This window comes from Pungitius pungitius, chromosome 3 (assembly GCF_949316345.1).
Source record: "Pungitius pungitius chromosome 3, fPunPun2.1, whole genome shotgun sequence".
Classification (NCBI taxonomy): domain Eukaryota; kingdom Metazoa; phylum Chordata; class Actinopteri; order Perciformes; family Gasterosteidae; genus Pungitius; species Pungitius pungitius.
The window spans coordinates 29,690,009-29,711,338 of NC_084902.1; the positions used below are offsets into that span (position 1 = coordinate 29,690,009).

A 21,330-nucleotide genomic window follows, 5' to 3' on the forward strand; every position below is an offset into this window, starting at 1 on the left:
CGGGGCTGCTAAAGCTCCTTAGCCTCCAGCGGCACGCAGGTGGAGCCGTGTGGAGAGGACTGACGGGGTGGGATGGGGATGGGGGGGGGTCAAGGTGTCAGGAGGAAGGCTTTAAACGACGATGAAGGCCGAGTTCCTGGAGTGGCGTGCAGTCAGGGAGACGTGGGGGTCAAAGGTTGTAAAGCTTACTTAAACACAGAGACCTTATTCCTTAAAGGATCAAATGATCCCCTCCCTACGGAGTCATGTGACCTAAAAGTGTCCTCGTCTTGTGTTCTTACCCCCAAGTTTGAAGTATTTGTCGGTTCGACACCCGATGACCTGGAACACAAAGATTTGAAGTTGGGAGCGAGGCCTTCGGTTCTGGTGACGTTTTATTCCACTTGGCTTCAGGACTCATTATTTAAGCATCACTGGATGTAAATTCTTCTAAAGTGGGTCGACATGTAAATCCTCTGCTGAAGATTCCTGTAGAATCACATCACACAACGGCCATCAAACCAGTTTATTGCCTTCTGTCATCAATTAAAAGGTACAACACATTTGACATGATGTAAAAGAGACAGCGTGGGGGGGGGGGGCTCATGTCAGCCAGCTGAAACCCAAAATGTTGACGAATAAACATTTTTACACTTTCACAGTAAACATGTGCTTATGGACATTATATTTGGATTTAAAATACCCTTTGATGTACGTCAGTCAGTTGAGGAACGACCTCTGCAGGTCAGTCGCTTCAGCAGCATCTTAAAAAGGAACCTTCATGACGCCACGCCGTCCCTCCGCTTAAGGGTCAGGCACCTACGGTCTCCACGGCAACAAGAGCTTTTTAAAGTCATAAAAGTGAGAGCAGACGATGTTTACATTCACGGTTTCTGCTCCTGACCTTTACCCATCGTTTCCAAAATGAAACCTAATATCAGTTTTAATAAATCAGGCAAAGAGCCCGCTCAACGACGAGGTTAAACCTTCTGATTTCCTAAATCCTGGAGGGGAAGAACCGCTGCCTCACCTATATTTAGTCCCTTTCAAAAAGAGGCTTTGCTATTGTTAAGCCATCCGAAAAAAACAAAAGCCTTGATTTTAATGAAAATGAAACCTGGTCATCCTCGGAATCCTCTCTTAAGCCCTCTGTAAAACAGGCCCGTGTGACGCAGATCACAAATAAGCAACGACGTCTGACAGCTAGCGCTGCAAATGCTTTTGAAACAACAAGAAAAGGAAAAAAAAGAACAGTTAACGTTGACAGATGCTGCAGAAAATCACACCAATAAAAAGACAACTGCTCGCCTGTCTGCTGCAGCACAAAAGAATCCAGAATCACGACCAAGTTTCATCGATTATTTGACAGGTAAAAGGTATGGTGTACCAGGTGTAGTTAGACCTTCATATGGCTTCATGAACAATGTGCTGCCTTCCCTCCCTGCCTGCAAGCATAAAACACGTGTTACTCACAACGATACAGCCAAAGCCACCATTACTCCATGTCAGTAACACCAACTCAGACCCTCCAAAGCATCTCCACAACTGCCTGTTTGAAGGCATCTGGCGTTGCGTTCACAGTAAATAGTTTATTTGACTTGAAGAGCATTATTTTGGATTTTAACACATTGTCATTCATCCTGCAAAGCTTTTTCATTAAGGCCTTATGATCCAGAGTCATCCAAAGTCCATTTGGAAAACGTGTGTCTCCGAGTCAACAGACCCTCACTGGCTTCAACTTTGATCTTCTGCAAGCTGGTAAAACAGGAAAAGCATCATTTAGAGTTATGACCACGTCAGGTTGCGTGTATTGTGGATGCAGCAGGTGAAGAAGCTGCAACAGGTCCCACGGAGGAGCAGAAGTCAACCTGCCCTCCTCCTGATGAACTACAAAATAAATACGCTGCCGTGACAGATGACAGGGACGGAAAACAATAAAAAAGTGAGGCGACATTATTTCCTTGTTATTGTCCGTTTCTTCAGGGAGGTGAAATAAAAAGGAATGTTTTCTTCTTCCTGAGGTGTCTCACAGCGAGACGACTGTGAGCAGAGAAAACAGAGCAAACCGGGTCCAATGGCACAAAGGAAGAAAACACTGGTATGAACCCCGACGTTCCTCACAGGTAGCGGGATGCAGGTGACCCTCGTGGTCAGTGGAGGTCCCACAGCAGGTGGCGCTGTCGAGTGATCAGGTGATCCGCTGCTTCCCGTTGGCCGCCGCTCGCTGCTGCTGCTGGGGAAGCAGGAAGTAACGCCGCGATGGCTTTAGGTGATCTTCTCATGCTGGATCTGGTAGTAACAAGCCTGGAGGGGGGGGAAAGACACACAGATAAGAACACACACACACACTAGTGCATTGTGGGTCTAATACTTTTATAAATGTTTAAACGGTTGATTACTAGATTCCAGATGTGTGCGCGGTACCTTTAGCGTGGTGAACATGATCCCATGCTCTCCGTGCTGCACGCAAGGGTCCATCAGGTCTTCGATCAGGCTGACCTCTGACCCCAGGTTCCTGATTCTGAGAAGAAAACACACGATTGTTTTTAGGGATCCTGAAACTGAAACTGGAGATAATCCAGGTGTTTCGGCGGGTTCGGTCCGCTGCTGACCGTGCGCGCAGCACCACGTAGAGGAAGACGGGGAAAAGGTCGTCCATGGACCACAGGAAGTCCTGCTTCAGCAGCGCCTGCACCGCCAGCGTGATCTCCTCGAAGGTGAGCTGGATCACCTGCAGCTTCTCCGACGGGGTGAACGTCGTGCTGAGAACAGAGAGGATTCCCCCCGTGGTGAGAAGAAGAAGAAGAAGAAGAACAAAGGTGGGTTCTCGAGAGGTGCCGCGTGGAGCCGTACCTGATCTGCTGCAGCGTTTCCACGGCAGAGGCGAAGCAGGCATCCTTGGTGCTGGACAAGACCTGGAGGTCAGAGAAGGCAAGAACATCATCTTAAAAACACATTCTTTGTCGCTCACCACTTCTTTGCTAGTGCACAGGATGGTTATCCTGTTAAAAGCGACCATTTCTGATGGTTGTTGATCATTTTAATGCCTCATGGGGAATCAATTGTGCGACAGGTGAACCGTACCTGCTGCATCTCCTCCGGTGCAGCCATGGCGACGGCAAAGGAAACAGGCCAAAACTTTCTGGGGACAGGATGAAACCGTCAATCAAATCATGAAGCAAAAAAAAAAAAAAAAAAAGAGACTGCACCGTGACCCGGCGGGTGCGTAGCGACCCACCGCTGGACTCCCAGGAAGGCGAGCAGCGCCAGGTCGGGCTGCTTGTTGAGGCGGAGGACGCAGTCCCAGTACACGTCGTCCTCCCGCTCCTTGTCCAGCGCGTAGAGGGTGAAGAGCGGCGGGTAGAGGCGCGGCAGCAGGACGGGGAGCAGCAGGGCCGAGCTGCTCACCACGCGGCTGGGGGGGGGGGGGGGGGAGACACACGCAAAGGACGAGGGTTACGACTTGGAACCACCGCAGAGCGTCCGTGGGGGGGGGAGGGGGGGGCTGTTTTTACCCGGGCTTCGGAGACTGCGGCGGGGCGCCCTGCAGGGCGGGGGTCGGCTCGGGGATCGGGCCGCCTTCCTCCGGCAGGTCGGGGAACAGGAACCTGACGATGTGGAAGATGCGGTTGAGGTAGGACGTGACCTCGCTGACGGCCTGAGGGAGCAGCCGGCGGTTGGCTCCCACGCCCACGTAGGTCATCCGGTAGACCGCCACCAGGGTCTCCAGCAGTCGGCCCAGCGGGTGGAGCGCGGTGTCGCACGCCTGGGGGGTCGAGATCAGCCAGAATGACATTTGGTTCAAGCATCATTTATCTAGTTGAAAATTCGATTTCTGGAAAGAAAGCAACAGTTTGTCGTCCTGTTACGTCGTCTGTTCCTGGAAACACAACTTGTTAAAAATAAGTCAGCAGAACATTGGAGATGACGACCATAACGACCCGAAGGCTCCTTTTAGTTCTTGCACCAATGTTTTTTAAAAACAGAGCTTGTTTCTTTCCGTTTCAAATGACCATAAAATTTAAATCTTCAATCCCCTTTTGGCCTCAGAACTAAATACAGAAGATATAATCTCTATTTTAAAATCTAATAAAACCGTTTTTATGACCAGCATTTCCCCAGAAATTTGTAACTTCCTCTCGTTAAAGTGCTTCATTGCTGCGGATGACTCAGTAGAACAGCTGGATGAAGACACTTCACATTCACACGGAGCTCCGTGAGTCCTTTGTGTGTGTGTGTGTGGGGGGGGGGCTCACCTTGAGGAGGTAGAGGCGGATGGCGTGGTACCTCTCCATGGTGATCGGGCCCTCGTGATGCGGGACGACCTCCAGACCCTCCAAGGTTCTGCTGTGGCTCCGAGGCAACGTCTCCGGGCTTCAGATACGAAGCAAAACAACACTTACATCCCTTTAAGTTCACTAGAACTCTTTCTTTTCCTTTGACCTACTGTGTGTGTGTGAGTGTGTGTGTGTGTGTGTGTGTACCTGTCCTGGAGGAGTTGTCGGCTGGTGTTGAGGGCCGCGGCGATGTTCTCCCAGGCCTTCGTGTTGTCTTTGTGACCCGCCTCCTCGCAGCCGAGCTGACTCCAGCACTCCTCAAACACCGCCTGCCACTTGTCCTCCGCGCGCACACACAGACGCCCCAGCTTCCTGCCGCGCACACACACACACACACACACAACATGGGTAAATTCATTGTAAAAACCATCCCTTTTCCCTTTGCCTGAGAGCTCCGGTGAGCTTACACGGCGCGGCTCTTCTCCTTGTCGCTATCGAACAGGTGTGGCTTGAAGTAGGACCCCGTCACTTTGAGGCCGGAGCCCCATTCGCCCCCGAAGGACCCCTCCAGGTAGTCCCCGTTAGCCATCGTTAGCGTTCCCTGAAGGGAGGTACGTCGGCACGTTAACTAGTAGTTGAGTAAATCATACCAGTAGTTATATGTAAACATGTGTATATAAGTATGGGCCTTGTGTTGATTCGTCACCTTGCCATTAAGGGTCCAGTCGTCAGAAAACTCGCCCTCGTACGTGGTGTCGTCCTCTGACAGAAGGATCCCGGTGCCCTGAAAGAAAATCACTTCCTTCATTTCCACATTTCTTCGCTGACATTTATCTTAAATGGCGTTTTAGGAGCTGGGACATGAATTCTTAAGCTGAAAAGACCCAGAAGGAGTGAATATAAAGTATGAAACAGCCCCTTTTCATACAGAAGCTAATGGTTTCCAGTGATGTTAAGATTGGGTCTATCATACGTCCCTTTGTCCCATTCTCTGACCCACTTGCATCACATTGTCTCTCTTGGTGTACTTTGGGCCTTATTTTAAGTCTGATCACGTGTACAGAGAAGAGAAAAGCCCACCGTCATCTTGTTGTCTTTGAAGGCTCCTTCGTAGTAAAGCCCAAACTGAGTGACCACGACGCCGTTGCCCTGCCGCATGTGATCCTGCCACATGCCCATGTACTTCTCCCCTCTGGGCAGAGACAAGACACACCTTTTGTGTTACTAAAATACATTTAATCCTGCATGATGTCAGCGGTCTGTGCTGCACTGAAGGCGGTTAGAGCTTACTTTGTGATGTCGTCGAACACTCCGTAGCCGCTCTTCTTGTCCTGCAGCCACCGGCCGATGAAGACGCTGGGGGACGAGGAGTTGAGCTTGCCGCTGCGCAGCATGCCGTGTCCGTGTCGCATGCCGTCCTGGAAGGATCCGTCGTAAACCTCCCCGCTGGCATAGCTGCAGGCAGGTGGGAGGAAGTCAAACCCCCGCCTGCTTTCTTTCACGCCCATTTGTGAATTATCACAGAAGTATTTTCCCACATTTTGTGTCAAATATACAGAAAAGTGGGCTTATGATGAAACACCTTATCCAACAGAAAACATGGCACATCTAAGGAGGAGGTCAAATGAAGTGAATCTATCACACACACACACACACACACCTGTAGGTCCCGAGGCCGTGCATCCTGCCGTCCCTCCAGTGACCGAGATACTGGTCAGTCTTGTTCAGCGTCTTGTTGGGAGCCACAAACTCCCCGAAGCTACGGAAAGACACGGAGACGCGTGAAGAGACGGACACTCGCCGAGGCTCTCGTACGGCGGCGTGCGAGCACTCACCCGTCCTCCAGTCCGCTCCTGAAGCCCCCCGTGTATACTCTCCCGTCAGGCCATGTCAACACTCCTCTGAAAAACAACAACGACTATCACTACACATCGCCCCCCCCCCCCCCCCCCCCGGAGCGCAGACAGGTGTTGTGCGTGCGCCCAACCTGCCGTCGGGCTTCCCGTTGAGCCAGCTCCCGTCGTACGTGGCCTCCTTCAGCCGCCCGTCCTTGTAAAAGGTGTAAGACGCCGTCCTGGAGGCGGGAGGCTCCGCCCTCTGACCCGGGCCGACCGGCGGCAGCCCGCTCAGGGCCCGCTCCACCGCCTGGTTGATGGAGCGAAGCCACTTGGTCTGAGAACAGGAACGCGGTTTGTTTGACTTACGACAAATGCTGCGTTGTCTTTTTTAAAGTGAGCATTTTGTCAATAATCAGTGGCATTAAAAGATGAACCTTCTCTGTGTGAGAGGAGGCGAGCACGGTGAACGTCTCCTCGGGGGTAATCATCTTTAGTCCATGTCTGCAGACACACACACACACACACACACGTTATTGTAATAATACATGATACATGTACTGAGACAAAAGTAACTATTTACAGTAAATAACTGTTAATAATATATGTAAACTTCTAATTGTACCAAAGGAACACCGAGTGTCAATATGAACACTATGAATACTATATTCATTTTCCAGTATTACAGGTGACTTACAGGCCGGGGTTCTCCTCTGGCATCGGCTCCACCCAAAGCGTGGCCAACGGGAAGACGTGGTGGGTGGAGAACTGGGAGGAGAAAGCAGGTAACGGACCACATTACGCTCACAACTGCTTTAAACAAGTGGTTCATAACGAGGAAGAAACATGTTTAAAAAGATTTACTGCAGGGGCTATTAAGAAAGACGTCAGGAAGGACTGAAGTAGTGCACATTCAGACATACAGAGACAGTGAACCTGAGGAATGATGGAGTCAGTCATGCAAGAAACGCGTGTTTCACACGTTTTCAAAGAGGAGACAAACAGGGAACAACAGGGAGAAAAAGGCTTCGACGGGAAACAGATGTTCGCTGCTTGGATTTCTACATTCAGAGGTTGGTATTTTAGTTTGGAGTTGTGATGTACTGCAGTAACGCTGCGGAGCCTTTTTTACACTCTGTTGCTCCTCCCATGCGGTCTCCCTCAGGTAGAGAGCAGGCGGGGCGGTTGGGGGGGGGGGGTATCTAAACCCACACACACACACACACACACTCACACACACAGGAGAAAGGGGGACACGTAGCTGCGCTGACAGTTACTTACAAGATTTTTACAAGGCGCCACGCCCTGACAGCACGGAGGCAAGCACACACAAACACAGCGAGTCAAAGAGTCTGAAACGCGGGCGGCGTGAAAGCGCTCTGCGCGGCGCTCACCTGCGCGTGAACCAGCGCGTCGTTGAAGACGATGAACCAGTTGACAGAGAACCTGCCGGCGTTCTGCAGCGTCAGCGACTTGTTGCTGCTCTCGCAGATCAGCCGGCGGCCGGGCGTCCTCAGGGAGTCCTGAGCACGCACAACGACAGCGTGAGCGACGTCACGCGCCGCCTCGAGGACACGCGCGCGCTACCCGAGGCTTACCGTCATTTTGCCGGGGAAGCTCTTCCAGAAGTTCACGGTGTTGTCGGCGTCCTTCCTCTTCCTCTTCAGCTGGAGATCTAAAGCTTCAAACTTGGAGCAGCTGTCCTGCAGCCGCTGGTAGTCAGCGGAGCTCTGACCACAAACGACCACGAGATGTAGAGAACTCCAGCAATGCCCACAGACGTGCTTAAACTTTGACAGCTTTAAAGTCAATATTGCTCCAATTTTATCGGCTTTTACAAGAGCCCTAAAAGAGGTACGTTAAAACTTTTATTTGAGTCTAGAACATTTGTTGAAAGTTTGTTTCTATTAAAAATGAAGTTAAATAAGAAAGCAACAGCAATGAAACAATCTAACAGCAAAGATAAATGACACCAATAGATACATTACGTAGTAAACCAGTATAATTGAAATGTCCATTTGACCCACCACTTCGAAGCAGCTGACCAGTTTGAGCAGCAGCCGGGCGTACTCGTGCAGGTGGCGCGTTGGGAGGTAGAAGAGCACCACCAGGAGGTCGGCCATGGTGGGGTTCTCCTCGCTGCACTCGGACAGCCTCTTGAGCAGCTCGGGACTCTTCCCAAAGAAATCCCTAGAGAAACGCGAGCAGAGCGCCGTGTTTGCATTGTTGCGTGGAAGGCGGCGCTTCGCGGTGGAGAAGTGCGTGCGTGTGCTCACAGTGAGGGTTTGGTCAGGGCCTGGAAGCCTCCCATCACCTGGAAGTTGCCCACAGCGCCGCAGTACCTTTGACGAGAAAGACAAGCGTGAGATTTTCATGGAGAACCCGTTGCATCCGTTAGAAGCACCGTGACCACGCACTCGTTGAAAGAGTCCAGGAAGATGCCGCAGTGGTCCAGGACCAGCAGGCTGCTGACGTCGCGGACGCGGCGCAGGTTGGCGGTGAGGCTGGCGGCGTGCTGCCCCGTCAGGTGACACAGGAGGCTGAACCGGCTCACCAAGGTGTGCAGGAGCCCCGTGGCCACCGGGCCGAGGGTCGGACCCAGAGACTCTGGAGAAGGAGGGCGACCCGGCGGGCGCACGTCAGCCGGGGCGGACCTCAGAACTCGAGATGATCTGCCTGGCGTTATCCTTACCCGTCTCCAGCAGGGGGCGCACTATCTGCGTCTTGATGTTGCACAGCTTGCAGTAGAAGCGCCTCTCGGCCGAGGCCAGCTCGTGGAGGCTGGCGATGAAGCCCATCACGTTCATGTCGGAGAGGGCCACGCAGCGCCGGCCGCCCGCAGACACGTTGCTCACGTAACCGAGCTGGAAGCGATGGGGGGGGGCACAGACTCGGTTAGATCAGATCATCATTTGACCCACAAGCGCCGACTCAGAGCTTACGTCCATGCAGAAGGGCAGCAGAACAGGCTGCTGGGTGCAGCTCCCCGGGCGCTCCTCCTCTTCCTCCCCTTCTTCCCGTTGACTCGGCTCCTTGGCGCTGCCCTGCGCCTCCTCCTTCTTCTCCTCCTTCTCCTCCTCCTTCACCTGTTGTCCGCTGTAGTAGATGATGGGCCGGAAGCAGTCTCCGTCTGCGAGCAGGAGGGTGTGTCTCTCTCCGGCGCTCATGTCCCAGACCCGGATCCCCTCTGACAGCTGGAAGGGGAATCAGAGAGGAGCATGAAGCCCGACGCTCCCTGTAACTGTGTGTTGGGGGGGGGGGGGATAACATCTCACCTTTGCGGGGCGAGGCACAGTGCTGGGTGACTCCATGTGTCCAAGCTGACCAAAGCTGTTGCTTCCCCAAGTAAACACCTGGAGGATTTGTAAAAAGTCAAAAAAGGGGCTAAATAAATTCTTTCTTTGTCGTAAAATGATAAAAAGCAGCGGTGTCTCACCTGAGACTGAGCGGTGAGAGCGAGGGAATGATGAGCGCCGGCCGCCAAACGCACCACCTCCTTACTGTTCAGGCTCTTGACGCACAGCGGCTGTGCCCTGCAGACACCAATATGACATCACATCCACTTCCATATTCAGCCCTTGAGGTTTTGTTCAGTGTCTTAAAATGAATAAGAGAAGCTTTTTTAAATTGATACACAAAGGCCGCCGTGTTTCCTGTCCTTGGTTGCATCTAATCTGCCTGAGTTTGTAATGCTTGCTTCCTTGTTTCGTTGTTATCTTCCTTTCTCATTGTTTTCTTTGCAGAATGCAGACATTCCTCCAACCTGTCCACAGCGTCTCCGTGTCCCAGCTGTCCGTGCTCGCCGCCGCCCCAACTCCACACCTCGGTCTGCAGGGTGGGGAACAGCTCCTGTGCCTCGGGGACTGCCCCCCCCAGCGGGGTGAGGGCCACGGCGCGCATCCTCGGACGGCAGGCTTTCCTCAGGAGCCGCGGGGACACTTACGGTGAAGAGACACCAGAGAGAAAAAAGGTTTTAATGCTTTCTGTTACTCCTCCACTGCAAGATAAAAACAGCATCATTGTGTCAGCTGTCACTACACACACAAACACTATCTGTGCGGTGAAGGAGAACAAGAATCACAGAGGAGCTCCTTGCTTTTTCTTCCCACTAATTTAGACTAATTCTGACATCTTATATTCCAGGAAGGCATTCACATTGTTGTCATTAATCTAAGAGTTTAACCTCTTATAGACTCACTATGGAAACAAGTTTTTAGACTCGTCTAGCTGCATCCCCACAATGAGGGCATGAAGTAAAAATAACTTCTGTCTCTGCCGACGTGCTTCTTGTGACAGACGAGGAGAAGCCTGTGCGGTGCATACGAGCTGCATGAACACACACACACACACACACACACACACAAGAAGTACTTACGCAGCAGCGTATAGGAGGTGGATAAGAGGTGAACTGCGTATCTACCCTGAGAGAGGAGTCCCGGTAGCGAGAGGCGGCGCCGCAGACCCTCCGCCTCCTCCTCGCGGATGTCTCCCGTGCTGGAGCTCTTCTTGGCCTGCACCGAGTCCTCAAGGCGGACGCGCTCTGCCGTGGCGTCGCCGAAGACGCCCCCCGGGGCCGCCGCGGCGCCGCCGGACCGCGGCAGGTAGTTCATCATCTTTTTGAGGGACAGGGCCTCGTAGGTGGAGGCGACCCGCTCGCCAACGGCCGAGGCGCAGGAGGCCACCAGGCTGTTGAGCGTGGAGCTGGTGGGGGTCAGCCCACCCGCTGGGGGCTACAGGAGGCACGAAAAGGGGTTTGAATGAGAGTCTGCATCTCTATCGTGCATCTTTCGTGGCGTCCTCGACGCTGTGACTCACCAGCGTCCCTCCTGCAGCCGCCTTCGCCATCTGCTCAGCCTGCGACAGCTTCTTCAGATACTCTTTGACGGCCTGCTCATCCGGATAAAGTGAACTCTTGACCCCCAAAACAGCCCCGCCTCCAGACTGAGACGGGGGGGAGCAGTCCGAGGCTGTCGGTGGCCCGTCTGGCGCGGCTGGCTCCTCCTCCTCCGAGTCCTGAGTGGGCACAACCCCGTCAGGAGGTGGCGGGGAGTTTGAGGCGCAGGTACGGGAGGAGAGGAGCGGCTCAGAAGGGGACATTTTGAGGCCCTGCGTCGCAGGAGGAGCCCGCAGCCTGCACTCATCCTCAGTCAGCGCCACGCCGGGGGGGCAGTAGTGGCCGTCAGAGATGATGACATGGTCCTCTTTATCCGTCATGGTGTACAGCAGCTGGTTACACTGTCTGCATTTGTCCACCAGGGGCCTGTGGACGTCCTGAGGGCCCAAGCAGCGCACCAGAGCCAGGCTGTGTGAGGCCCCGCAGGCCAGCTGTAGCACGTACCTGCCCGCCAAGTGCTCCACCTTCTGTGGCTTCCAGACGGGGAAGGCGGAGACGTTGAGGCCCAGCTGACAGCCGCTGCCCCACGCCCACACCTCCCGCTGGGCCGACAGCGCCAGGGTGTGCTGCCCCCCGCAGGCCAGCTCCAGCGCGGGGACAGTGCGCGGGGGGGTAGCTTCGGCGTCCACCAGGGCGACCGGAGTCGGGTTGGGGACGGTGCTGAGGCCCGACAGGCCGCACTGTCCCAGAGCGTTGTCCCCCCACATGTGGACGCCGCCGTCCTCTGTGACGGCGCCGCTGTGGAAGCTCCCAGCGGCGACGGCGACCACCCGCTGGCCGCTGAGCGCCCCCTCCAGGGTGGGTTTCGCGGGCTCGGGCCCTTGACTCTGCTTCCATGGCAACTCCCCGAAACTGTACACCAGGCCTCCTGAAGAGGGAGCGACGACAGCACGAAGATCAGAGAGCAAAAGGATCTATTTTCTCAGCTGTGGGAATATTTGAATTATTGGCATAATACATGTAAAAAAAAACATCAAATTGAAAAAATGGATGACTTAAGTTTCCTCTTTATGGGTTGGGTCACAAAGCGTTCCTTATCTAAAAAGTTCTGTTTGTGATACAAATACACAAAGGAAACGCCATAAAAGAACCCAATGGTGCTACCTTCCACCAGCAGAACGCCGTGCCGCGTGCCCAGGGCGACCTGAAGGACCGGCCCGGGGAGGAGCAGCCGCTCTGGGGTGACGCTGTAGGAGTAGCCCCTCCAGGTGTGGAGCAGGCCTCGCTCTCCTCCGCTGTCATCTCTGTCAGAGCTGACAGAATAATGGGTCGTGAACACAAGGCGCTTTTTTCTCAGAATCACCTTTTGTAAAAGGAATAAACATTATAAATTGTAGGGGAAAAAAACTAAATGTATTACGAGGAGTTCTTTTAGTGAACTAAACAACAGCTGTTTTGGGGGGGAAAGCATCCGCAGGCGGTTTGTCACTGACGACAGACACATGAAGGCATCACTTGAGCAACTATTTGGTTTTTCTGAGGACTTTACCTCTCCATCGGCGGGCTTTATGTCTCCATCTGAGATGCTGCTGCGGCTGTCAAACAGAACACGGCCGCTAGCTGACAGCCCTGCTAGTTCCTAAAAAGGAAGATAAACGGTTGTTGTCCTCACCGAATTCTGTGGAGGAAACTCCATACTCCTGTAAAGTCAAAGTGAAACCAGCTTGGCTACGGTGTCATTTTCATGTGGATAGAATAATATTCTTAAATGTGCGCATTTATAATAGCGCCAATTACCCCAAACCTATGGCAGGTGTTTCCCTGTATTCATTAAGCTAGCCGGTGTCAGTTAACGTCAGGTAACGTTGATAACCGTTAATCTGGCTAGCTAACATAAGCTAACTAACGTCAATAGGATTTGCTGACTAGCCAAGCCGCTAGCTGATAACACAGGTGTCTCCTCTCCATTTTTTTCAGGGGTAACGATGCTCTCTTTCTTACGAGCTGGTCTCACACGTCACTCCTCGACGAGCTCACTCCGAATAGGAAAAGTAGAAACACGTCTGTGAAGTAGTGTAGCAGCTAAGTGCCGCAGGTTGTTGTTCCTCTGCTATGTTGACACGGAGTGAGCGCCGCGGAAACCAAAGATCGTCTACGCTCCAAACAGGACGTCTTCCTCGGCACAGAAGAAGTTTAGACGCATCCAAACCGGTCCGCCAAAGCAGCGGCGGAGTGGGACGTCTTTTCTTCTTCTACTGCTGCTACATCAAAACCGATTTCTTTTTCAACAGCGCCACCTCCTGGCCAGAGTCTGGCTACGGCTTAAATCATCGATTAAACATTGAACAAACAATATATTTGTTCAAACTAAGAATACAAAAAATGCTAAATAATTATCGGAATGAATACATGAAATAAAAAATAACAAAGAGATTGAACTAATTGATTTATATTTACACAAGTGTAAACAACCACCTGTAATGTGCAATTTAGACTGCCCAAAGCTGTTAAAGAGATACTTCACATTACTAGTACTTGAGTACAATATCAAAGTAATCTTTCCATCTATGATTAAATCACATATGCCGAAGTTGTGCTGTGGTTTTCACACCGCCATGTAATCAGTCAGGTAATTTATGAGTTGATCTGAAAGAACATTCATATACGATTGTATTCAAATTAAAATGAAAACTTAAACTGTGTCAACTGTCCTGAAATTCTCACCAAATCCCGACTCATGGTTAGAAAATGATGACAGTTAACAAATAGTAATGACAGCACTGTGGGAGACTGGGAGTGTGATGACAGGTACAGTCATCACGTGCCCGGGGAGGTTAGGATCCATCCAGCAGGTTGAACACCAACGGGACAGACGGGAGAACAGGAGGCGGAACATTTTCTAAAACGTTTATTTTACTGGATCTGTATCGATTTCTGTTGATTCTAGAAATGGAGCTGAAGAGACATTTCACAACGATTTCAGCGTTTTACCGCTGCTGGATCTGCATCAACTTGGGTGAGTGTGACGCGCATCCCGACATTTAACAAATGATTCATCATTTTGTGGTTTTTAAAAGCGAAAAGCTGACGTCTTACAATATTCCTCCCGCGACTTTAACCTATATTTTTATAATATTCGTATAGTATTCGTCCTCCTGTATCACATAGGAGCGTCTGTGCAATAATCATTCAACAATCTTATTTAATGTCATAATTTTGCGGGGCTATCCCAAAACTCTCCGACTTTTCATACAGGAGTCTTTGAAGAAACATATAATATTCCTATCTGGACTGAAAAGTGTTTTTGTGACTTCATAATTTATTGTAATATTTATACTTTATAAATACTTTGCGGTATTTGTTCCTTCTGTGGAATCAACAATACGAATATTAGGCTGCATCATACACAGCATGACGTCATCAAAACAAAACCCAACTTTTTCTCTATTCATCATCCGACATACGAAGACAAAAAGAAAGAAAGAAATGTGTAAACAATAAACAATTAGTCCAAAATAAAAGCATCCAATCAATTAGCTCTAATGATTTGTCCGCATGACGTAAGATTAAATCAAAGTGCGGAAGATCGCAGTCTGATCTTTTATGAACAATGAAGCTCAACTAATGGATTTCTTCCCCCAGAGAGCAGCTACGGGAAGAAGAAAATGTCAAAAGTGCCATTTTTGGTAGTGCACCCAGGGGCCCAAAGTTGTCCATCCTGTCCTCCATGCGCACACAACAACAACAACAACAGCACCAATCAGCAGGAGTCTGGCTGACAGTCTGTCCGTCTCTGCCCTCTCAGCGCTGGCTGAGGACTGGACTCGCGTCCACAGCGAGGACAAACTCTTCGGGGTCTTGTTCGGGGGCCACAGCAAGTGGAGCGACGTGGTCGTCGTCAAGTTCGGCCTCTCCATCGCGCAGCTGATCGACGTGGTGGGAGCACGCCACCCTCTCGATGTCCCGCCGTCCAATGAGAACAGCCCATTCTAACCCAGCGATTTCTCATCTTTTTTCCCAACGTGTGGCGCCCTAAACAGGACGAGAAGAACCAGATGATGACGACCAACGTGTGGCTGAAGCAGGTGAGGAGGGAACCGACCCGCGGCTCGGCGACCCGGCGCCTCGACGCGCCCACTGTGTGTTCTGTTGGTTTGTTTTGGGCAGGAATGGACTGACCACAAGCTGCGCTGGAGCCCGTCCGACTTCCACAACATGACGTCCATCCGAGTCCCCTCGGAGCTCCTCTGGGTGCCGGACATCGTGCTCTACAACAAGTAAAGAACACCCAGCCCTTTGCACAACATCTGAGGGAAGAGGAACGACAACAAGTTTGGTTTGGTAGTTAACTAATTAAAAGTAAAAGGCCCTATTTTGGGACCCCCCCGTCACAAAGAAGTCTTTGTCACAACGGAGGACACGAGCTCACTCTGTTTCTGGGTAATCTATCGGTGGAAACGATCGGCGATCGATTACTCGCTCGATCCGGAATGTCGGCCCTCGGGTATGAATCCTTGAAGTGGTCTGGATGGAGAGAAAACTTTCTCCCGCTTCAGCGTTTGCATCATGAAAACAGCGCGGTTAACATTCGGCTGATCAATTATTCAACATCTGATGCGCCAAAGAGGCAACGCTGGAGGTTCATTGACTCAGTCTCACTGAGATGGAGGCCTGAGAAAAATGCTCCTCTTTATTCACAGCCCAACTTCTTGGTATTGGTGTCAATTCCCAATACTTGGATACTTGGATAATACTTGCTCTTCTTCTTCTTCTTCCAGCGCGGACGGAGAGTTCGCCGTCACCCACATGACCAAGGCCCACGTCTTCCACACGGGTCGCGTCCGCTGGGTTCCCCCGGCCATCTACAAGTCCTCCTGCTCCATCGACGTCACCTTCTTCCCCTTCGACCAGCAGAGCTGCAAGATGAAGTTCGGCTCCTGGACGTACGACCGCGCCAAGATCGACCTGGAGCCCTTCCAGAGCGCCGTGGACCTCAAGGTTCTTTTCCATTTTCCTCTTTTACTCCACCTGTCCTCCAGCGTGTCCCCAAGGAAATCGGGACAAACATTCGTAGTCCTCTTTGGAGATCCGACAGTGTCTGTGCAACATCTATGGTGGACTTGCAGGACTACTGGGAGAGCGGAGAGTGGGCCATCGTGAACGCCGTGGGAACCTACAGCACCAAGAAGTACGACTGCTGCCACGAGATCTACCCCGACGTCACCTACCACTTCGTCATCCGCCGCCTCCCGCTGTTCTACACCGTCAACCTCATCATCCCCTGCCTCCTCATCTCCTTCCTCACCGTGCTGGTCTTCTACCTGCCGGCGGACTGCGGCGAGAAGATCACGCTGTGCATCTCCGTGCTGCTGTCGCTCACCGTCTTCCTGCTGCTCCTCACCGAGATCACCCCGTCCACCTCGCTGGTCATCCCGCTCATCGGCGAGTGTTCGCGCTGAACGTGCACCACCGCTCGCCAGAGACTCACGCCATGCCCCGATGGGTCCGCGGGCCTTTCCTGTCGGCGGTGCCCCGCTGGCTGTGCATGACGCGGCCGGATCAGGGCGCCAGGCCGGCGAGGTAGACCTGCATTCTCTCTCCTGGCCAGCAGGGGGCGACTCCTCTGGCCTCAAAAAGAGACGTTTACCATCAAAGGAACCTGCTCCTGATATGATGGTCGTTGAGAAAAGAAGTTTGAATAAATATAGTTGTTAGGAAAGTTTTCTTTCCCAAGTTCTACTCAAGGTTGAGTTGGATTCTGTAGAAACCCGTTCGCAGATATTTTTCAATTAAATAACCGACACGTTGGCATGACTATTTAAAAATGTCACTTTTTTGGGCTCAGGCGACTTCACCTGACTGACAGGCTCCTCCCCCTCCGGACCCCGGGCCCCGCCCACAGCCCGGCCACCTGGGTCACTCAGGAGTCTGACATGGATCTCCATGGTTACGGTTACTTGGACCCCGGGGACGAAGAGCACTGCTGCCGTCTCCACGGTAACCCGGGGAGGTTTGGGCCGTCTCTGGCTCACATCTTCGCCCCGCTCGGCTCGGACCGGGCCCCCCCCCCTGCGGTGGAACGTGGCGCCCTGTCCCCCGCGGTGCTGTCGGCCCTGGAGGGCGTGACCTACATCGCGGAGCGGCTGCGGGCCGAGGACGCCGACCTCTCGGTGAGTGCTGACCCCGCCCCCCCCCCAGGAAAAGGGTCTGATCTCAGCTGCGGTCGCATCCTCTCGGTGTGGTTTTCTGTGTCCACAGGTGAAGGAGGACTGGGAGCACATGGCCGTGGTGGTGGACCGGCTCTTCCTGTGGGTGTTTGTGATCGCGTGTCTGCTGGGGACCGCCGGACTCTTCCTGCCTCCGTGGCTCTCCGGGATGTTTTAGATCCACACTGGACAGAGTTTTTAACCTAATTGAATCAGTGATGCACAGCGAGATCAGTCAGTCACAACGTTTCACATGATTCCAGAATCAATTCATCTGCTTCATTGGCATTTTTGTTGTAGCTCTCTATAAAAAACGATCTTCTTACAAACACGTGGAAGACAGAAGATGTTTTGTGTTTTTAATACTGAAAATATCTGTGGATTTCAGGAAAATGTAGTTCCTCCCACTCTCGCTTCGCCTTCGTTATGACGTTGCATTTAGGAGAAGAATCTAAATCCTGATTTGTTTCAGCTGCGAGGTGAAGGAGGTCACATGGCCACAATCACTATGAAGGCCGTGATTGGCTCATCACGCTGCATGAAAGTAGCTGTCATATACTTTATATATGTAATGAGATATTAAGAGCTAAAAATAACGTGTTTTCCTCAAACTATTAAAAAGTATTTCATTGCTCTTAATTCATTTATTATTGTGTAACAACTATGTGGTGAAAAGGGGAACTTGGGATATCAAAGGAGTCAATAAAAGAGCCCAAGACACAAATCTGAGTCACAAGATCGAGTTTATCCAACAATTTTAAAGACACGTGCTTACCCAGCAAAAGGTCAAAGGTCACCCACAGAAACCCAAGTGACTACGGGTCAGCGTGTGACTGGAGGCCTTAAACAGAGCGCCCTTCGGTTCGGTTTGCAAACCTCCCAAAGGCTTCGTGCTTTATGAAGCGCAGACATCTCCGTACCTCGACGCCATCTCCACCCGGAGGTCCGGTTTGCTGATCTATGGACATTAGCTACACTACAGGCACTATGGAGGAAAAGGAAGTGGAATTAGCAGTATTTCTTCTTCCATGTATTATGGTCTCCAAACATTTTGGAAATGTTGGGGATGATTTCAATGTGCATCTAGTGTTTCTGTCCATGGTGACGTCATCAAACATGAGACCTTTGTGAGAGACCTTTTCTGCTTCATCTCTGCAGTTATCTGCGCGGCGCAGTACAAAGGCTTCTTTCTTGTTTAAAGATTTTGATTTTCCACTCCCAATATTCGAGGAAGGGTTCAAAGGGACTTTCAAGAACTACAAATAGTGGACGGTTGAAACAAACCTTTTTTATTGATTCATATACATCCTTTAATAACAAAATAAAATGTGAATACACTACGAGAGAAAGACCCAGGAGATATCTCTCACAAAATGTGCATAAATATGTGTACATGTCCCCCCCCCCCCCCCCCCCCGTCCACAGCCTACTTGGCGTAGAGCATTTCCTCCCTTTTGGCGTACATGGAGCTGAAGGAGAACACGGCGTCGGCGAGGACGCTGGGCAGGAGCGGGAAGAGCTGGAAGAAGAAGGTGTCGGCGGCCGAGGCCAGCAGGTACCGGTGTTTGGGCCGAGCCGCGGTGACGGCGTGCGCCATGGCGTCGACCACCATGTCGGCGCTCGCGAAGCCGCTCCGGCACGTGGCGGCGAAGTACTCGTTGGCCGCGTCGACGTACTGCCGGTTGAAGAGCGGCTTGCGCTCGTCTCCCAATTTGTCCCAGATGTCCCCGCTCGTCTTGGTCTTCAGGATGTTGGTGGCTTGCCCGAAATTCCCCGGCTGGATGATGCTGACCTGCGCGCGCGTGAAAGAGGGAGTCCGGTGCGTTATAACGGGAACGGTCGTTTCCTGTGACGTGTAAAAGACTTTGTCCCAACGTCTCCGTACCTTGACGCCGAAGCTGGCCACCTCCACCCGGAGGCAGTCCGCGAAGGCCTCCAGGCCCCTCTTGGACACGCTGTACGCCCCCATGTTCAGGCAGTTGAAGAAGGCAAAGATGCTCGACATGTACACCATCCGGCCTGAAACAGGAAGACATCCGTTTCAGACGTCGGCGCCGTGGGCGCGCGGCGACGCGGCTTCGTCTCCGAGCTCACCTCTGGATGCGCGGATCAACGGCAGGAAGGCAAAAGACGTCCTGATGGGGCCGAACAGGTTGATGTCCGCCATCTTCTGGAAGTCCCCGATGGAGCTCCACTCGATCTCGGCCCAGTCCGTGATCCCGGCGTTGTTCACCACCGCCCACAGGCCTGTTGGTGGAAGAGTGGCTCCTCAGAAGAGGCCTCAGCACACGTTGCGTGGCAACAACCCAAACGGAAGGATGTGATACGCTGTGATACGGATTTAATCCAGATTTCTAACATTTGTGTTTTGGGACACAAAGGCGCCATTGAGATTAACATTATGTGATTTATTCAAGGAACGAGGTGTATAAAAGTTACTTAACTTAACTTGAGAAGAAGAAACATGCATGTAATCTAAAACAGTACAATGATTTACACAATGTGAGATGGAGTTAAGTGATGCTAACAATATGAATGGATTAGAATTGTTAGAAATGACCCCCCCCCCCCCCCACCTTTCTCCGGAAGGTTCTCCTGCACCACCCGCTTTGCCTGCTGCACCTCCGCGTCGCTGGTGACGTCCAGCTTGAGGACGGTCACATTGCCGCAGCCCTCCCGGACCAGGCTGCGGGGCCCGGCCCCCTCCGGACACAGACACCCGGCGAACACCACGAAGCCCCGGCGGTCCAGGCGTCGCGCCAGATGGTGTCCGAAGCCGCTGTCGCAGCCGGTGATCAGCACCGCGCGCCCGTCGCCGTCCCGCGCGTCGCTGTCGCCGCGCCGGCGGGACAGCAGCTTGGCGACGGCGAGGAGGAGGAGGCAGGCGATGGAGGCCACGCCGGTGACCTGGCCGATGAGGAAGATGGCGTTCATGGTGCGTGCGTGATGAGGCGCAGTGTCGGACGGCGCCGCCCGCTGCGTAATTTATACCCGCCCGGCGGTTCATCATGGAGGGGTGTGTGTGGGGTGGGGGGATTTCGGGGAAAGTGTCGGTTTCATGTGACACATCTGTTGCTCGAGACAAAATTCAATCGTGACCTCAACTAATCGATGATTGTGGCTGAAGCTTTTCAAGGATCCATGAGAGCGCGCAGTCATTTGCGGTGAATGAGGGTCATGGATGGGCACGCGCCCCCCCCATGGACATCTGCCCTAACGTTTAACAAATTTCGAGGATCTTTCACACAGTGGGACTTGTTATTGGTTATTCCACTTTACTTTTCTGCAGGAGGGGGGGGGGGGGGGGACTCTGAATCCTTGTAGCATCAACTGGTGCCTGAAGATAAGAACCAGAACCCAACTAACCCGTTCAATATGGACCAATCCGGGGGAAGAATAGACCTTCCTTTCATTCTCCTCTCAACTAATGTCCTCTGTGGTTGCACATCGGATGACGTCTCCATCACGCTGATGGACCCAATCAGGTGGTGTTCTCCGAACTCTCCTTGACACGGTGGCCGGGCCCATAAAAAACAAAGGCCCAGGGAGGGGGAGGGGGGGAAACCCCACTGATAACAGCCAGGAGTTGGGTGGACTTTTGGTCTCTGCTTCTCACAGTCTCCTGTGTGGCTTTCAGAGACCTTCAGGCTGCATCCTGGGGCCTCTGCTTCAAAAAGAGAGCACCGCCAAGAGTCCGACCAAAACCAGCCGGCTCATCATCAGAAAAGAAGCTGTGCAAGAAAACATGCAACATGAGCAATATCTCATATTATTCTGAGAGAATTAGTAACTTCACTATAATATATGTATAAACATCCAGACACACACACATATATACACTCACCTAACGGATTATTAGGAACACCACACTAATACGGTGTTTGACCCCCTTTTGCCTTCAGAACGGCCTTAATTCTACGTGGCATTGATTCAACAAGGTGCTGAAAGCATCTTTAGAAATGATGGCCCATATTGATAGGAGAGCATCCTGCACTTGATGGAGATTTGTGGGATGAACATCCAGGGCATGAAGGTCCTGTTCCACCACATCCCAAAGATTCTCTATTGGGTTGAGATCTGGTGACTGTGGGGGCCATTTTAGTACAGTGAACTCATTGTCATGTTCAAGAACCAGTACACTGCCATTACACCACCAGCAGCACCAGCAGCCTGCACAGTGGTAACAAGGCACGATGGAT

The 21,330-nt window shown here is 52.1% G+C and overlaps 4 protein-coding genes across 8 annotated transcripts in view; 1 reads left to right on the forward strand and 3 right to left on the reverse strand.

Moving 5' to 3' along the window:
- Nucleotides 1-21,330, reverse strand: part of LOC119220256 (abl interactor 2-like) — a 63,701-nt gene that overhangs the window by 23,436 nt on the left and 18,935 nt on the right. The gene's annotated exons all lie outside the window — the stretch shown is intronic.
- Nucleotides 599-13,092, reverse strand: als2b (alsin Rho guanine nucleotide exchange factor ALS2 b). 5 transcript variants are annotated; one of them, XM_037474742.2, is made up of 34 exons: nucleotides 12,927-13,092; nucleotides 12,475-12,564; nucleotides 12,090-12,238; nucleotides 10,907-11,853; nucleotides 10,512-10,821; nucleotides 9,855-10,029; nucleotides 9,528-9,624; nucleotides 9,367-9,444; nucleotides 9,034-9,285; nucleotides 8,784-8,955; nucleotides 8,509-8,698; nucleotides 8,368-8,433; nucleotides 8,119-8,281; nucleotides 7,690-7,821; nucleotides 7,486-7,614; nucleotides 7,373-7,396; nucleotides 6,789-6,859; nucleotides 6,529-6,595; nucleotides 6,244-6,428; nucleotides 6,092-6,157; nucleotides 5,917-6,015; nucleotides 5,547-5,711; nucleotides 5,337-5,448; nucleotides 4,963-5,040; nucleotides 4,724-4,857; nucleotides 4,464-4,628; nucleotides 4,236-4,353; nucleotides 3,495-3,745; nucleotides 3,218-3,394; nucleotides 3,064-3,121; nucleotides 2,833-2,894; nucleotides 2,592-2,741; nucleotides 2,404-2,500; nucleotides 599-2,283 (listed from the first exon to the last, which is right to left on the reverse strand). In XM_037474742.2, exons 2-34 carry the CDS (start codon nucleotides 12,480-12,482, stop codon nucleotides 2,245-2,247), a joined length of 4,986 nt encoding a protein of 1,661 aa, XP_037330639.2. In that variant the 5' UTR covers nucleotides 12,483-12,564; nucleotides 12,927-13,092; the 3' UTR covers nucleotides 599-2,244. The 5 variants fall into 5 exon arrangements, with proteins under 5 accessions (XP_037330639.2, XP_062417474.1, XP_062417475.1 ...); XM_062561490.1 differs by having other exon boundaries at nucleotides 10,467-10,821; XM_062561491.1 differs by having other exon boundaries at nucleotides 10,467-10,821; nucleotides 12,475-12,625.
- LOC119220414 (neuronal acetylcholine receptor subunit alpha-4-like) lies at nucleotides 13,516-17,309 on the forward strand. The gene is given in 9 exon segments (XM_062560911.1): nucleotides 13,516-13,941; nucleotides 14,731-14,861; nucleotides 14,966-15,010; nucleotides 15,093-15,202; nucleotides 15,704-15,923; nucleotides 16,052-16,370; nucleotides 16,373-16,505; nucleotides 16,771-17,095; nucleotides 17,184-17,309. Coding segments are annotated over 9 exon segments (1,476 nt in total). The 5' UTR covers nucleotides 13,516-13,874.
- On the reverse strand, nucleotides 18,546-20,071 carry zgc:113142 (uncharacterized protein LOC503524 homolog). The gene is made up of 4 exons (XM_037476825.2): nucleotides 19,708-20,071; nucleotides 19,226-19,378; nucleotides 19,017-19,150; nucleotides 18,546-18,923 (listed from the first exon to the last, which is right to left on the reverse strand). The coding sequence occupies exons 1-4, from the start codon at nucleotides 20,063-20,065 to the stop codon at nucleotides 18,558-18,560; spliced, it is 1,011 nt and encodes a 336-aa protein (XP_037332722.2). The 5' UTR covers nucleotides 20,066-20,071; the 3' UTR covers nucleotides 18,546-18,557.

What these genes read in the sequence shown, in the direction of transcription:
- als2b (XM_062561490.1), bottom strand. An exon ending in CTGTGCCTCGCCCCGCAAAG is followed by an intron (nt 9,286 to 9,366) that starts GTGAGATGTTAT and finishes TTCCCCTTCCAG; the next exon opens with CTGTCAGAGGGGATCCGGGT. An exon ending in CACGGCCTCGGGACCTACAG is followed by an intron (nt 5,712 to 5,916) that starts GTGTGTGTGTGT and finishes ACCTGCCTGCAG; the next exon opens with CTATGCCAGCGGGGAGGTTT.
- zgc:113142 (XM_037476825.2), bottom strand. Translation starts at nt 20,065, where the DNA reads ATGAACGCCATCTTCCTCATCGGCCAGGTCACCGGCGTGGCCTCCATC. An exon ending in GGAGAACCTTCCGGAGAAAG is followed by an intron (nt 19,379 to 19,707) that starts GTGGGGGGGGGG and finishes TTCCACCAACAG; the next exon opens with GCCTGTGGGCGGTGGTGAAC. An exon ending in GTTGATCCGCGCATCCAGAG is followed by an intron (nt 19,151 to 19,225) that starts GTGAGCTCGGAG and finishes TTCCTGTTTCAG; the next exon opens with GCCGGATGGTGTACATGTCG.